General features: G+C 33.2%; 1 protein-coding gene across 8 annotated transcripts in view; it reads left to right on the forward strand.

Annotated features, from left to right (window-relative positions):
• KIF18A (kinesin family member 18A) overlaps positions 1-17,439 on the forward strand; it is a 92,504-nt gene that overhangs the window by 12,103 nt on the left and 62,962 nt on the right. For all 8 annotated transcript variants that reach the window (XM_055282069.2, XM_055282070.2, XM_055282074.2 and 5 more), the window contains 7 exons: positions 1,580-1,737; positions 4,572-4,676; positions 5,357-5,467; positions 7,376-7,573; positions 11,297-11,473; positions 12,859-12,933; positions 13,134-13,246. In XM_055282069.2, coding sequence (XP_055138044.1) covers positions 1,580-1,737; positions 4,572-4,676; positions 5,357-5,467; positions 7,376-7,573; positions 11,297-11,473; positions 12,859-12,933; positions 13,134-13,246 — 937 coding nt within the window. The remainder of the gene's footprint in view (positions 1-1,579; positions 1,738-4,571; positions 4,677-5,356; positions 5,468-7,375; positions 7,574-11,296; positions 11,474-12,858; positions 12,934-13,133; positions 13,247-17,439) is intronic.

Genomic DNA, 17,439 nt, shown 5'->3' on the forward strand with positions numbered 1-17,439 from the left:
TCTAAGAAAAAAAGTAGACTCTGTCAAACTACTATTGAATTTTTGGTTTCTTTTTGGCTTTCTTTATATTCTTACGCTGTCTTTAAGACAGCGTAAGAATAAGCTTAAGAATAAGCCATCTTAAAACTTCCTTGTATACCAGCTTACATAAAATAGAACAAAGTAAAATATACACCATGTTAATTCATCCTACTGAAAAGTATTTTTGCGGTTTGTTAACATTTGGTTTAGCAGACAGATTGAATTTATAAAAATATTTTCAACCAGTAATGATATGAGAAGTTATTGCCTTAACTGATTATTGTATTGGGTATTTACCATATGTAATTCACAGAGTGGATTTTTTTCTTTTCCTTTGTCTTTTTTTTTTTTTTGACTAAGTCTTGCTGTGTTGCCCAGGCTGGAGTGCGCTGGTGCAATCACAGCTCACTGCAGCCTCAACCTGCTGGGCTTAAGCAATCCTGCCATCTCAGCCTCCTGAATAGCTGGACTACGGGAATGAGCCACTGCCCTCAGCTAATTTTTTGAAAATTTTTGTGGATACAGGGTCTCACTGTGTTGCCCAGGCTGGTCTCAAACTCCTGGGCTCAAGCAATCCTCCCACCTTAGCTGTCCAAAGTACTGGGATTGTAGGGATGAGCCACCGAGCCTGGCCCACAGAGTGGATTTTTTATATGTTTGAAGACACACATGACTTTCTTGTACTGAATAGAATCTTGAAAACAAAGTAATTCACCTAAAACAAAAATTTAAAAAGGAATCTTATAAATGGCATCTATCTGGTATTTATTCAAGTACCTGCTTTGTAGCAAGCGATTTGTTAGGTGCTAAGGATACATGGCCTCTGCCTTGGTGGAGCACTCAATTGGAAATACAGTGTGATACATGCCAGAAGAGAGGGATGTGGATATGCAGCATATACTAAGGGCTGAAGTGAAAGAGTGGATGTGTCTGCCTAGGACAATGAGGGAAGGCAGAGAAAAATGATATTTGTGCTGAGCATTTAGAAGCAGGTGGAAGTTTTCCAGCTGGATCAAGTAGAGGGACTCCTCAGAACAAAGACAGCAGAGTAGAAAGGAGCAGCAAATGCTGAGAGTACTGAATAATTAAGTATCCCTAGATCACAGCAAGGAAGCAGTAGGCTGGCAAAATAAGCAGGCACCCTCTGAGTGCTTTATAATATTCCAAAGTGAGGAATTTGAACTTATGTAAACCTGGAACAATTAAGAATGTTTAACGTATTCCAATTTCTTTTTCATAAAGATGACTACAAATTGCAAAGGATAAATAAGATGGAAGATGAAGACTAATCTGTAGGGAGATTTTAAGATGCTTTGAAAGAGTAGTTGTTAGAGTGGGGGGCCAGGGGTAGTGATACCATTTATCAGAATAAAGAATATAGGAGTAAGAGTAGATTTGTCGTAACATTCCCAGGTTTTAAGGATAAGACTATAATTTTGGATTTGTAGGGTTTAAAGATACTGTTCAGGATATCCACATGGAACTATACACTAGATAGTAGATATAATAGTGTTATATGTCATAACAAAGAGTTTTGATCCCTTTCTTAAAAACTCAGTACTTGCCTATGGTGCCACTGGTGCTGGGAAGACCTACACTATGCTAGGATCAGCTGATGAACCTGGAGTGATGTATCTAACAATGTTATACCTTTACAAATGCATGGATGAGATTAAAGAAGAAAAAATATGTAGTACTGCAGTTTCATATCTGGAGGTAAGTTGGCAATTTAGATTAATCAATAGTTTTGGGAAATCATTGACATGATTCATTCAAATGATTTTATTATATAAGAGTTCTGGTGAATATATAAAATCATTAAAATTCCTTGTCTTGAATATTTGTTATGCATCTTTTTCTGTTTTTGTTTTTTTTTTTTTTTTTTTTTTTTTTACTTTGGCAAAATTTCAGACTTACAGAGAAGTTGCAACAATAGTACAAAGAACTTCCAGATACCCTTCATACAGATCCCCCATATGTTAACATTTTACTGCATTTGCTTTCTATGTGTGTGTATGCATTTCTTTCTTTCTGAGCTAGGTTGCAGACTTTTAAAAACAGGACTTTTTTTAAAATAACTGCTAAACAGATACCAAAAGCAGGAAATTAGCAATGATACAATATAATTATCTGTAGATCTTAGTGAGATTTTGCTAGTTATTTCATTAATACCCTTTATTGTAAAAGAAAATTGTATTGTTGTATCTCTTTAGTCTCCTTAATCTGTAATTTTTTGTCTTTTATAACACTGCTATAAAAATCCTCAGTTTGGATTTACCATGATTAGATTCAGATTATGCACTGACAGTAACACAAGCAAAGTGATGTTGACTTCTTACTGCATCAAAAAAGGCTTAAGCCGTTGATTATTCCCCATACTGGGAATGTTAACTTTGATCAGTTTTATTATGCTGTGGTCTGTAGAGTTTCTCCACTTTGAAGATACTGTTTTACCTTTTATAATTAGTAAGTACTATGTATGTAGACAATGTAAATATTCCTTACTCCTCAAACTTTTATCCATTGGTATTAGTATCCACTGATGATTGGTGACTGAATCAATTACTATTATGATGGTAGATGATGGTGATTTTTAAATTCCATCGTTTCTTGTACATTTCTTTATTGACTTTCTACTATAAGGAAGAGTTTTCCCCTTATTATATCAGCCTCATGCATTTTTACTTTATTCAATAGATTATAATCCCTTTCTGTAATCATTTTTTGTACATTCAAATTGTGTAAGATTTGGCTAGTTGAGGCTTCTTCAAGTTGTCTCTTGTGTCCTTTTGAAATACCCCATCATTCTTTGAGGCCTTCTACCCTCTTAATAGTCAACAAATGGTAACTAAGTGGCAGGCACTCTAACTTTGCTTCAAATAGTGTTTCAGAAACCAGTACAGAAATATGAAAACCCTGATTTCATTGCCTATTTATTTCTAGTGCCAGAAAATTTATCTCTTATTAACATCTTGTAGTTTGGTCCCTACTGAGGATTTCTTCCAAAGATTGATTAAAATCATATATGTTGCTAAAAATTTCTTCATTAGAACTTATAGATAAAACAGAAGTAAAACTCATTTTCTTTGGTTGGTTAACTGAAAAGAATTGTTCTGAACTCAATTAGGAAAAGAGGGTGCCAGCATTCATTATTTTTTCCTTAGATCCTTTTTATAACTGGGAGAATTTTGAAGTTTGGTTATTTTCACTATTTTTATTTTTTCTTTTAATCTGCTTTCATATTATTAATGATAAGGCAGTGTATAATATGGTTTTCTACTCAAGCTGTGCACCAGAATTGCCTATAGAACTTTTTAAAAATAGGCCTAGGCCTCACACTTGGATATTTTAATGTAGTAGGTCTGGGGTGTGGCTGAGGCATCTGTGTTTTTTAAATGCTCCCTGGTGAGTGTCATACATAGACCAGCTTGAGGGCAATTATTCTAATTTTTGATTTGTTATCATTGAAGTGGGTAAGGGAAAGCAATAGTAAAGTGACTGCTGCTCATCAAAAAGATACGATTAAAAAATATTTCTTCATATTATCATTTTACTACTTTTAAGGGTTTATTACATTCTAATGCCTATCATTCATTGTAGAGAATTGTACCAGCAATGAATTATCACTATGAGCTACTTATTAGAACACAGAAGGAAATAACACAAAATAATTTTTTAGAGACTAAATTTTGTTATTTTTTTTCTTAAATCTTGTCAGTAATAGTTGTAATTGTCATTTGGTTAGCAAGTAATAAACTTTATACCTTTAATAAATTCATAAAATCAGGTCACCAGTACTACATAGAAATGTGTGTTACTTATAAAAATTACTTTTTAAAAAATGTAGATATAAACTACAGAGATGTATTCAGTATGATGCAGTAGAGTGAAGCTGTCTAGGCTCCAGTTCCTACTCTGCTAATACCTTTATGACCATGGACAAATCATTTAACCTCTCAGAGTCTTAGTTCCCTCATCATTCAAATGGGCCTCCTTTTGAAATTTATTATTAGTAATTATATGTCAAAATTAATGTAATTGAAGGATAATTGAAGCAAATACCACCTGTCCTTGAGTATGGATTTTCTGTAACATTTAAGCTCTAAAATTTAAAAAGTTTGGACTACTTGGACATTGTGAAATAATAAATATCTTCCATAGTAAGAACCATGCCATCTCCATACAACCTGCATTTCCCAGAGTTTCCCAGTACCATGTGTTCCATATATTTCCTGAAAATAAGAAAATGCACTTCAGGTATCTTACTTATCTCTGTTTCACCATAGTCATCAAGGCAGGAATTATGAGTGAGGGTATAATGACTCCAACTTTAAGTTTCAATTTCAAACCTAGGTAATCAAGCTCTTCAATTTCCTGGAATGATAGAAAATTAATGGCAACATGAGATCGAAGGCATGAGGTGAATAAAAGTGAGGTGCTGCTTGTCTTTAGGATAAAATTCTAATAACTTTAAATCAGCAGTGTATGTGTGATGTAATCACCATTTTTTTTTTTTACATCAATGCTAAAGCAGTTCTTTTTATTTTAAGGTATATAATGAACAGATTCGTGACCTCTTAGTAAATTCAGGGCCACTTGCTGTCCGGGAAGATACCCAAAAAGGGGTGGTCGTTCATGGACTTACTTTACACCAGGTATGTATATAAACATCTTTTTCCCTGTTAGAATAGCAAATGTGACTATTAAGCTATTTTCACCAGCTATGCACTTACTTTCCATCCTGTTTGAGAAAAAAAAAACTAATGAGGGACAGAATTTAAATGATATGGGTATATTTTTAGTCTTATTTTGTTTTCTTTTAAAATAGTAAACTTTTTAAAAACATTTTTTAAATTTTATTTTTAAATTTTAATCTACATTATGTATGTACGCATGTATGTATGTATGTATGTATGTATGTATATATTTTGTGACCAGGCTATGAGACTGGCTAATTTTTGTATTCTTGGTAGAAAATGGATTTTACCATGTTGTTCAGGCTGGTCTCGAACTCCGGGGCTCAAGCAATCTGCCTGCCTCGGCCTCCCAATGAGTGAGATTTTCTTTCAAAAATCTGCTTGAACATTTAATGTCATATTATTCTACTTAATATAGAGACTAGACTCTGCTCCTGAGAAACTAGATTTTATCTTTTATTCTTCATATAAACACACACAATACTAAGCAGATGAGACACAATCAGTATTTAATAGGATTGAATTTATAGAAAACATTTTCTTTTACCTTTAAATCTTTCTGTTTTTTGAACATTTATTGAAAAATTTAAAGATATATTGCTGATTTTTAAATTTTTCTTCTACTTAAACTTCTCCAGCCCAAATCCTCAGAAGAAATTTTACATTTATTGGATAATGGAAACAAAAACAGGACACAACATCCCACTGATATGAATGCCACATCTTCTCGTTCTCATGCTGTTTTCCAAGTAAGAGGCCACTAGACTATCACTCTTAAAATTGAATTTAAAATAAATGAAGCTAAATTCATGAATGGTCATTTTCATACATGTGAAAAAAATCTGTCTGTAGACTTCACTTGTCAGTACTTTCCTTACTTTGTAGCTTTGAGAAGTTTCTGTCACCAAGAGTATTTATAATTGAGATGCTTAAAACAAAAATACAAAATTTCTACCTTTGTAAACATATATGAGGATAAAGTTGTAGTAATAAAAGTTGTTTTGTTTTTGCTGAAAATATTTAATCTTCCCAGTAGATAATGTTATATTCACAGTAAAACTTATTTCTATAAATCTAGACTTACAGAACTAATAATTTGGGAACATACTGATTCATCTTTAAAAGATTTCACCATAAGGACCATATAAATAGTCACATTCCTTAAGGAAGTATGATTCAGTTGGCACAGTATATCTTAGGAATACAATTCCAGAAAGAGCTAAAGCATAGGTTAATAGCTATTATTTCTTATAGTTTCTATAAGACTAGAAGTCCTTTTAATATCCAAATGATAATATAAAGCTTCTTTTAGTATTATGCCATCTGAGATACATCTTATAAGAAATAAATTGTTATAGTTGAAAGAATTGATATTGAAGGCAATCAAACCATTCATAGAGTCCCTAGTCAACAAAAATTTCATTAATCTTTTTTGTTCTTACAACTAACTCTTCGGCTATTAATAGTCTTGAGAGAAATGTTTCTCTGTGAAACTGAGATGTCTCTGAAATACCTTAGATCCTGCTTTATAAAAAAATTTAATAAATGGGTTTATAATTAAGTAATATCTTACTTTCCTCATCTTTTGTTTGCCACCTAATGTAGTTCAGATAATTCTAACAGTAGCTGAAAATATTTGAATAAATTATGCTTTACTAGGCAGTTGAAAATGACAAGTAGACTTTACTGTATAGTCATGTGCCGCATAACGACATTTCAGTCAACAACAGTCCACATATACAACAGTGGTCCCATAAGATTACAACAGAGCTGAAAAGTTCCTCTTCATCTAGTAATGTCATACTCATCATAATGTCGTGGCGTAACACATTACTCAAATGTTTGTGGTGATGTTGGTATAAACGAACCTGCACTGCCAGACATATGAAAATATAGTACATACAATTATGTACACTACATGAGACTTGGTAATAAATGACTGTGTTACAGTTTATGTATTTACTTTTTATTGTTATTTTAGAGTATGCTCCTACTTATTACCCCAAAAGCAGTCTGCTACATTCTGTTTACCAAGTCTGTGAATTTTATCATTTTCTCTCCTGTTTGATTTATGATATTTTCACAGTGAGGAAATCACCTAACAGTGCAATTCTCAGAAAGTAGCTATGTTGTTAAGTGATGCAAGACTGTACTACCTTTTTTATATATGATATTTTAATTATTAGGACATATACAAGTTTGGGGGATTAGAATAAATTTACTCTTCAGTTTGGATCAAGATTCAAATTCAGCTTCTCTTGAGGGGCAATCTCTAGATACATGCAAGGCATTCTAACGAGTAGCTTTGGTTTTTTTCTTAGGAACATTATTTCTATAGGACCTGTGTTTCTAACCATCACCTCTGATAATTCCATGTTCTGGTTCAAGGGGTACTAGAATACAAATGGAAATTTTGATCTGTCAGGTCAAGAGTTATTTTTCCTCTGGTACACATATAGAAAGTCTTTTCATTTTTATATTTTTCTCAGCTATAGTGATTACTTCTAGTGCTCTTAAATATCAATTAGATTATACCTTGTTCAGTTGTTTTTTAAAATGAAAATAATTTTGATTTTGTGCTCTATTAAAATATATATTTCCCTTTTAATTTTGTTAAATCTTATCCTCATTTTTTTCTATTTCATAATTTCAAAAAGATTTACTTGCGACAGCAAGACAAAACAGCAAGTATCAACCAAAATGTCCGTATTGCCAAGATGTCACTCATTGACCTGGCAGGATCTGAGCGAGCAAGTACTACTGGTGCTAAGGGGACGCGATTTGTAGAAGGCACAAATATTAATAGATCACTTTTAGCTCTTGGGAATGTCATCAATGCCTTAGCAGATTCAAAGGTAGGCATTATATGTTTATTTGTTAAATAGTTTGAAATATTGAAATAAGAAAGATACTATTTAATGTGATTTTGTTTTAAACGTCTGGTATATATCACATTTCAAGGGTATATCAGTAATGTTAATATATAGATAAAAGACCTCAGAAAACCTAGTGTATTAAACTGATTTTTATTTCTTTTTTAATTTCCAGTTTTATAATCAGAATTGGTTAAATGGAAAGTAATGAATACCAGATTGATAGTTAATATTTTATGGTACATTCTCATCACTTATTTTGAACTTGATTTTTACAGTGATCACTACACAGCAAACATGGTAATTAAATTGGCATGAAGACAAACTAACCATATTTTTAAAAAACTAAATTCTGTTGTTTAGTATTTTATATATTATAAAATAGGGTTAAGTATTAAAGAGTGTTGGTTTTTTTTAAGAGGTGTTTAAGTTATAAAATGTCATGAAATCACCTAATAAGATAATGTTTACTAGACGCTTTGGGGCATATTTAAATATAGTTTACATATACAATATGCCAGAAGTGCTTACCTAGAACACAGTGTATTTCACAACATGGATATTTGTAAAAATGACATCCTTTCTAAAAAGTTATAATATGGCAATTTAAGTTAAACCATACTTGAAAGCTTTAGCTTGTTAAACCATTCAAAAAGCTCATCACTGGTCATTAGAAAAATGCAAATCAAAACCACAATGAGATAACATCTCATGCCAGTTAGAATGGCAATCATTAAAAAGTCAGGAAACAACAGATGCTGGAGAGGATGTGGAGAAATAGGAACACTTTTACACTGTTGGTGGGAGTGTAAATTAATTGAACCATTGTGGAAGACAGTGTGGCGATTCCTCAAGGATCTAGAACCAGAAATAGCATTTGACCCAGCCATCCCATTACTGGGTATATACATCCAAAGAATTATAAATCATTACTAGAAAGACACATGCACACCTATGTTTATTGAAGCACTATTCACAGTAGCAAAAACCTAGAACCAACCCAAATGCCCATCAATGGTAGACTGGATAAAGAAAATGTGGCACATATACACCACGCAATACTATGCAGCCATGAAAAAGGATGAGTTCATGTCCTTTACAGGCACATGGATTAAGCTAGAAACCATCATTCTCAGCAAACTAACACAGGAACAGAAAACCAAACACTGCATAGCAGGTTCTCACTCATAAGTGGGAGTTGAACAATGAGAACACATGGACACAGGGAGAGGAACATCACACGCCAGGCGGGGCCTGTCAGGGAGTGTGGAGGCTAGGGGAGGGATAGCATTAGGAGAAATACCTAATGTAGATTACAGGTTGATGAGTGCAGCAAACCACCATGGCACGTGTATATATCTATGTAAGAAACCTGCACGTTCTGCACATGTATCCCAGAACTTAAAATATAATTTAAAAATTAAATTTAATTTTTTAAAACAAAAGCTTTGGCTTGTTAAACTGTCAAAATTTTACCTTTGATTTAGAATAAAGTATATTAAAATAATTGGAGCAGGTTTTTTTTTAAAAAAAGGCAGATTACTGAAATCACATGAAGATTGCAAAAGCAAGATGTCTTTTATATTCTAAGTTAAAATCTCAAACTTGTAAGCAGACAGCATGATATAGAGACAGATTTTGTAAACTTAAGCCATTCGTAAGATTTTTGCCATGTGAACTAATCTTTATTTTTTTAATAATGACTCCTATTGAGTCATTTGTGAGTCAGTGTTTAATGTATGTCTTGTACATGTAAAATCACTTAAAATAGCACCAGCAGTGCACATTTCACACTGTTTGGGAAAGACTGCTATGGTGGAAGCACATTGCTACTGAGAATTGGGGGAACTAGGACCTATTTCTAGCTCTTTGAACTACTAGCTTTGTGACCCTAGTTAAATCATTTCACTTTATGCTTAGCTTCAATTTCCTCTTCTGCAGTATGAAAGATCTACATTGGATAATATTAGGTTGCTTTTAGCTTAATACTGTAAAGAATCTGTTCTTATATGAAAGTTCTACTTTCTGGAAAATTTATTTGTTCAAAATCAGAAACAAAACTTAACAAAATTTATTTGTTACTTTTACTTTTTTCTTTTTAGGTAAAGGAAAATCTTGAAGTATTAGGTTCTTTTGGAACTCTGTAGTGATTTCAGGAGAAATGTCTGTAACATTGTAATTATATTTTATTTCATATCGATATTAGGTGGTTATTTAAGGATAAAAGTAGCTCTAAGCCATGCAGAGTTCTTATTATTCCTCTAGTATATTTGTATAGGACATCTGTTTACTTTTGTGTTTTAATTTTTTTCAATGATTGGAAATATTTTTAAATAGACATTTTCAAATAGTTTTAGATTTACAGAAAAGTTACTAAGATGATACAGAAAGATTTTGTTAAAAATGCTCCACACCCGGTTTTCCCTATTGTTAATTTTTTATATTAATATGGTACATATATCACAACTAACGAACCAATATTAATGTATTATTTTATTTTGAACTAAAGTTCATACTTACTCAGATGGAGATATTTTTAAATATGATGTTTGTTTCATATATTCACTGAATAATCCTGTAAGATTCTTTGTCATCACCTCAATCGCCAATTATAAGTCTGGACAAAATTGGGTAGTGCTTAAGTTCTTATAGTGAAGTGTAGGGTCAAGCCCTACGGGACTTGGCAGGTGTTCTCCCCGTGTGCGGAGACAAGAGATTGTAATAAATAAAGACACAAGACAAAGAGATAAGGAGAAAACAGCTGGGCCCCAGGGGACCACTACCATCAAGACACAGAGACCGGTAGTGGCCCTGAACGGCTGGGCGCACTGATATTTATTGCATACAAGACAAGGGGGCAGGCAGGGTAAGGAGGGTGAATCTTCTAAGTGATTGACAAGGTGAAGCAAGTCACGTGATCATAGGACAGGGGACCCTTCCCTCTTAGGTAGCCGATAACAGAGAGAGAGATGGCGCATACATCAGTGTTTTCTTCTGTGCACTTATAAGAAAGATCAAAGACTTTAAGACTTTCACTATTTCTTCTATTGCTGTCTACTATGAACTTCAAAGAGGAACCAGGAGTACAGGAGGAACATGAAAGTGGACAAGGAGCATGACCATTGAAGCACAGCACCACAGGGAGGGGTTTAGTCCTCCGGATGACTGCGGGCAGGCCTGGATAATATCCAGCCTTCCACAGGAAGCTGGTGGAGCAGAGTGTTCCCTGACTTCTCCAAGGAAAGGAGACTCCCTTTCGAGGTCTGCTAAGTAATGGGTGTCTTCCCAGACACTGGCATTACTGCTTGACCAAGGAGCCCTCAAGCGGCCCTTGTGAAGGCATGATAGAAGGCTCACTTCTTGCCTTCTAGATCACTTCTCACAATGTCCCTTCAGCACCTGACCCTATACCCACCAGTTATTCCTAGGTTATATTCATAATGCAACAAAGAGTAATATTAAAAGCTAATGATTAATAATGTTTATAATAATGATTGATAATTGTCCATGATCATCTCTATATCTAAGTTGTATTATGACTATTCTTATTCTAGCTATTTTTTTATTATACTGAATCAGTTTCTGCCTTCAGTCTCTTGCCTCGGCACCTAGGTAATCCTCCGCCCACAGTGAAGTGCTACAGTGGTAGCAGGTTTGCATTTAAATATGGAAAATGACATAAGATCTCTTTTTTTGTGCTTTCAGAGAAAGAATCAGCATATCCCTTACAGAAATAGTAAGCTTACTCGCTTGTTAAAGGATTCTCTTGGAGGAAACTGTCAAACTATAATGATAGCTGCTGTTAGTCCTTCCTCTGTATTCTACGATGACACATATAACACTCTTAAGTATGCTAACCGGGCAAAGGACATTAAATCTTCTGTAAGTCTGTTTACTCTGCCTTTGTTGTGAAGGTATTGGCTGCATATGATTTTTATAATTCTAATGAAAGTATTAATTAGGGTTATGTTTCTACATGATGAGTTAGGCAGCTGAGGGTTAGCAGGGTCTTTGCTAACCTGCATAGTCGCACATTAATTTAGACAGTTAAACCAAAAAGCATCTTGATTATATATATAAAATAGATACAATTATTTGATCTTTTGGGTACTATGGTACTTGAGTGGCTTTCTCCCTAACCTCTTTGATGTCATGGCATATTGTATTTGGATGGCACCTTGGAGTAATCAGTCAAAGCTTGAACACATTTGTTGCAGCCCAGGATGATGCTCTGCTTTAGCTGAGAACCAAAACTTTCTACCTGAAAATCTTGGATATGTTAGTTAATCTTTCCAAGCCTATTATTTCATCTGTAAAATAGGTACAAAGGTTATTTTTTAAAAAGTCTTTTCTACATAATTTATAGTCCACATTCATGGTGTTGATGTACCAATCTCTGTATTTCTCCAGAAATATAATAATAATAATTGGTTACATTAGTATTTTTGCCAAAGATGTGGTGTACTTCAAAACATGTATATCAAAACATGTATGTTTAAAATTATAATATATCAGGGTTGGAAAAAACCTAGAGTTAAGCTGTTGTGATGACTCCTCCTCTTCTCCCTTTCCCCTCTGCCACTCTCCTTAAGTGTCTGAAGATGAGCATGTTATTGTCATCTTAAGAAAAATGTTCACAGGCTCATTATATAATTAATTGTAAAAGGTCATACTATATGGGTATACAGAAAGGTTTGTAACACATGATTTTCATGTAGCCCTTATACTAGCCCCTTGAGGAATGAATTCTTAGCTCCATTTTACAGATGAGTAACCCAAACATCAAACAGTTCGAATTCTAAGTCAGGTTAAGTGAGAAGTAGGCAAGGTCTCAATATCAAGTATTTGGATTTATATGTTTAATATCCTCTCTACTATACCATAAATGTCAAGGGGCCCATACTATGATAAAAATATTAAAATATAGTAAGAACTCAGTGAAAACCAACTGAATTCCTGAAAGGGTAGCATGAAAAACTATCTCTGCATTTCTTAGAAGTCAAAGGAATAAGAAAGTAGGGAATTTTATTATATTGTGATTACATGCTTATAAATACCTTTTCTCAATAAAGTAATTTCTTTATAATTTCATTTACATTATTAATGTGCTCAGCAGATCCTCTTGTCATAGATTTTAAACATGAGCATAATTATCACAAATTCTGAATTCATGGAACTCAATGAAAATACAATGTCATTTTATTCATGTGTTTATCTCTGTGATTATTATCTCTCTATAAACAATCATAATTTCTATCTTTCAACAGTTGAAGAGCAATGTTCTTAATGTCAATAATCATATAACTCAATATGTAAAGATCTGTAATGAGCAGAAGGCAGAGGTATGTCTGTTTACATTTTTATGCTAGTCTTGCGCAGTTCTTCATTTATAGAATTTTATAATCTTAATTGTCCAAAAATTTAACGTATTTTCCTATTAAAATTAAAATCTGGTTAATTCAGTTATTTTTTACAGCTAAATTTGGCTATGGCCATGTAAATGACTTCTTTTGTATTTTAACTAGTGATTTCTCTCTACTAGATTTTATTGTTAAAAGAAAAACTAAAAGCCTATGAAGAACAGAAAGGCTTCGCTGATGAAAATGACAAAGCAAAGTTAATGATTTCAAACCCTCAGGAAAAAGAAATCGAAAGGTAAACATTACATTAAGATCTAATTTTGAGGAATTTATTGTTTTAAAATTTTGCTAAGTGTTTTATGTTAATTATCATTTGTTATGTCTTTTATATGTACATACATATGTATGTTTATAATCTTATATATACACATATACATACATACATACATAACAGGCTTGACTCAGAGATATTGCAGATTTAGTTCTCCAGACCACTGCAATAAACGAAATATCATAATAAAATGAGTCTCACAAATGTTTTGGTTTTCTAGTGCATATAAAAATCATGTTTACACTACACTATAGTCTATTAAGTGTGCAATAGCATTATGTCTGAAAAGATAATGACTTTGCTTTAATTTTAGACATACTTTATTGCTAAAACATGCTAATGATAATCTGAAACTTCAGCAAGTCATAATCTTTTTGCTGGTGGAGATCTTCCCTCAATGTTTATGGCATCTGACTAGTGAGAGTAATGGTTGCTGCAAGTTGGAGTGGCTGTGACAATTTCTGAAAATAAGGCAACAATGAAGTTTACTGCATAGATTGACTTGTCCTTTCATGAAAGATTTATCTGTAGTGTGTGATGCTCTTTGATAGCATTTTACCCACGGTAGAACTTCTTTAAAAATTTGAGACAATCTTTTCAAACCTTGCCACTGCTCTATCAGCTATATTTATATCATATTCTAAATCCTTTGCTATTTCAATGTAGATAGCATCTTTATAAGGAGTAGGTGGTAAACTTTCTCAAGAAACCGTTTTCTTTGGTTATCCATAGAAGCAGCTCTTCATTTCTTCAAGTTTAATCATGAGATTGCAGCAATTTAGTCACGTCTTCAGGCTCCACTTCTAATTCTAGTTCTCTTTCATGTCCACCACATCTGCAGTTACTTTCTTTACTGAAATCTTGAACCTCTCATAGTTATCCATGAGGGTTAGAATCAACTTCCTCCAAATTCCTATTAATGTTGGTATTTTGACCTCCTTACACATATCACAAATGTTCTTAATGGCATCTACAATGGCGAATTCTTTTCAGAAGCTTTTCAATTTATTTTGCCTAGATCTGTCAGAGAAGCATGATCCATGAAAGAAAGTATCTATAGCAGCTATAGCCCTACGAAATGTATTTCCTAAATAAGAAGACACAAAAGTCAAAATTGCATGATCCATCAGCTGCAGAGTGGATGTTGAGTTAGTAGACATGAAAACAACATTAATCTTCTCGTACATCTCCATGAGAACTCCTGAGTGACTAGGTGTATTGTCAGTGAGCATTAGTATTTTGAAAGGAATCTTTTTTCTGAGCAATAGGTCTCAACAGTGGGCTTAAAATTATTAAGTAAACAGATGTGCTGTCCTCTAGACTTTGTTGTTCTATTTATAGAGCACAAGCAGAGTTAGATTTAGCATATTTCATAAGGACCCTAGGATGTTTGTAAATGGTAAATGAACATTGACTTCAACTTAAAGTCACCAGCTGCAAAAGCCCCTGACAAGAGACTTAGCCTGTTCTTTAAAGCTTTGAAAGTAGGTATTTACTTCTCTCTAGATATGAAGGTCCTAGATGGCATATTGTTCCAATAAAAAGCTGTTTTGTCTATCTTGAAAATCTGTGGTTTAGTGTAGCCACCTTCATCAGTGATCTTACCTAAATTTTCTCAATAACTTGCTGCAACTTCTACATCAGCACTTGCTGCTTCACCTAGACTTTTATGTTCTAGAGAAGGCTTTTTTTCTTAAACTTTATGAACCAACACCTGCTAGTTTCAGAGTTTTCCTCTGCAACTTCCTCACCTCTCTCAGCCTTTGCAGAATTGAACAGATTTAGAAGGCTTGCTCTGGATAAGGCTTTGACTTAAAGAAATGTTATGGCTAGTTTAATCTATCCAGACCATTGAAACTTTTTCCGTATCAGCAATAAGGCTGTTGCACTTTCTTAGTGTGTGTGTTCACTGGAGTAGCACTTTTAATTTCCTTCAAGAATTTTTCCTTTGCATTCACAGCTTGGCTAAATGTTTTGTGCAAGAGACCTAGCTTTTAGCCTATCTTGGCTTTCTACAAGCCTTCCTTATAAGCTTAGTAATTTCTAGCTTTTGATTTAAAATGAGAGACATGCAACTAACTCTTCCTTTCACTTGAACACTTAGAGGCCTTTTTAGTGTTATTAATTTGCCCGATTTCAACGTATTTCAAAGAATAGGTAGGGCTGAGGAGAGGGAGAGAAATAGCCAGTCAGTGGAGCAGTCAGAGCACATACAACACTTGATTAAGTTTACTGTCTTATATGGGCACAATTTGTGACACTCTAAACAATTACAATAGTAACATCAAAGATCATTGTTCACAAATCACCATAACAGATATGTAATAATGAAAAAGTTTAAAATATTTCAAGAATTGCCAAAATGTGACACTGTAAGCTCCTGCTGTAGGAAAAATGATGCTTATAGACTTGCTCGCGGCAAGATTGCCACAAACCTTCATTTGTTAAAAAAAAAACAAAAAAACAGTGTCTGCAAAACACAATAAAACAAGATATGCCTGTATATATATTCTCAACTGAATTCAAGAAGTCAGTGATTTCTTTTTATATTTAACACTTTGTAGATCAAGTAATTTTAGTTTTTATTTTACAGATATTGAAGAGAACCAGAACTTAGGTATAAGATAGTGGAGACAAAGCCAGTTATGTCACCCTGTAGACTTGGTTTAATTTTAGTGGCTCTCATATTGTTCTTTTCTGACATAATCATTATTCGTATATTTCATGTAAATCTATTCTTCATTTTATTAACTCTCTATAGCTTAACTAATCTACTTATTGAGCCTAAATTGGTAATTATTTGAATGAACATCTGTCAGTGATATAAACTGATACAGAATTTTGAGCGGTTTCTACTAAGCTTCTTAGCAGGTAAATTTTTAAAAAGAAAGCAGTTAGTAATACAGTATGCAAAAGTACTTTTTCCTCAAGCAGCTAAGACAGTTTTCCAAATTGACCCATTGAGACACTGGATCAAGATGTTAATCTTGAGTACTTCTAGGAAGACAATAAGGAATTCCTGTATTAAACAAGTTTGGAAATTACTCCATAAGGAATCTAGGAGACTTCCAAAGTACATCAGCTTATTAAAGGGAAAACCTGTAGTAAAGGAATCTGTTCAACTTTCATTAAAGTTGAGTAAAGGTAAACTTATTTGACATTCTGCAGAGCCAGTTATCTGTTATTAGTATGAGAAACCAACTACAACTTAAACCAATGGTTATTCATACTGCTTTGGAGCTCTAGAATTGGTAGAAAGTGTCTCAGTATCTATAAGGAAAACAAGATTATAGTCAAAAGTGGCTTTCAGACCTGATTCAGCTACAATTTTTTTAAATTGCATTTGTGTGTGGAAGTTTTACATAAAATATTTTACAGTATTGCCTAAGAAATAAGTAAAAATGATTTCTGGTTTTTCATCTCATCAAAGAAAACTTTTAACTCTGATATAGTATTATTAGTTGTTGTTGTTATTTCATTTTGTTAGTTAAATGTGGGAGCGGTCCTCATATAATTGGGTATCTATTAGAATTCACCAGCTTCTCAAATTTAGAGTAACTGATTCCATAAAATTGCTCAGCACTGCTTAACCAAGTCTACTGTACCAATTAAAACCTTACAGATTCGTAAACTTTTCTGGAGTTGATGGCTTTAAATCATTGAACCTTTCTTTCTGGTAAGGCCCTCCTTTCAGGAGGGAAGGGCCTGAGCTATGAAATAAGTATTTATTTGGATGTTTTTCATATTTCAACCTGGCTTTTGACCAACAATAAAAGTTTTGATTTTAATTCCAGCAATATGTTAAGTAACTTACTTGTATTTAGGAAGAAGGTAATGATAAAATTATGTACCAAATAACCTTTATTATTTCCCCTAAAAAATACTGCCTTTTGAAATAAATGTATGAAATATCTTTTATTTTATCTATCATACTGTTACATGGGACTTTTTTAATGCCATGAATTTTCAAAGTGTCTTTTGTTATAAAACTTAAATAACATTTTTATGAAGTTTAAACAGATAAAAGGAAGAATCTACAGTATTTTCTGTCTATCAAAGCTATTTGGAAAGGTAATTCTCAAAAGGAAATCATAAAAAGAAAACACAATTGTTCTTTTATAAAGAGTAATTACAAAACTTCACTTATGACTATACCA

The sequence above is a fragment of the Symphalangus syndactylus genome, chromosome 6, assembly GCF_028878055.3.
Source record: "Symphalangus syndactylus isolate Jambi chromosome 6, NHGRI_mSymSyn1-v2.1_pri, whole genome shotgun sequence".
Classification (NCBI taxonomy): Eukaryota; Metazoa; Chordata; class Mammalia; order Primates; family Hylobatidae; genus Symphalangus; species Symphalangus syndactylus.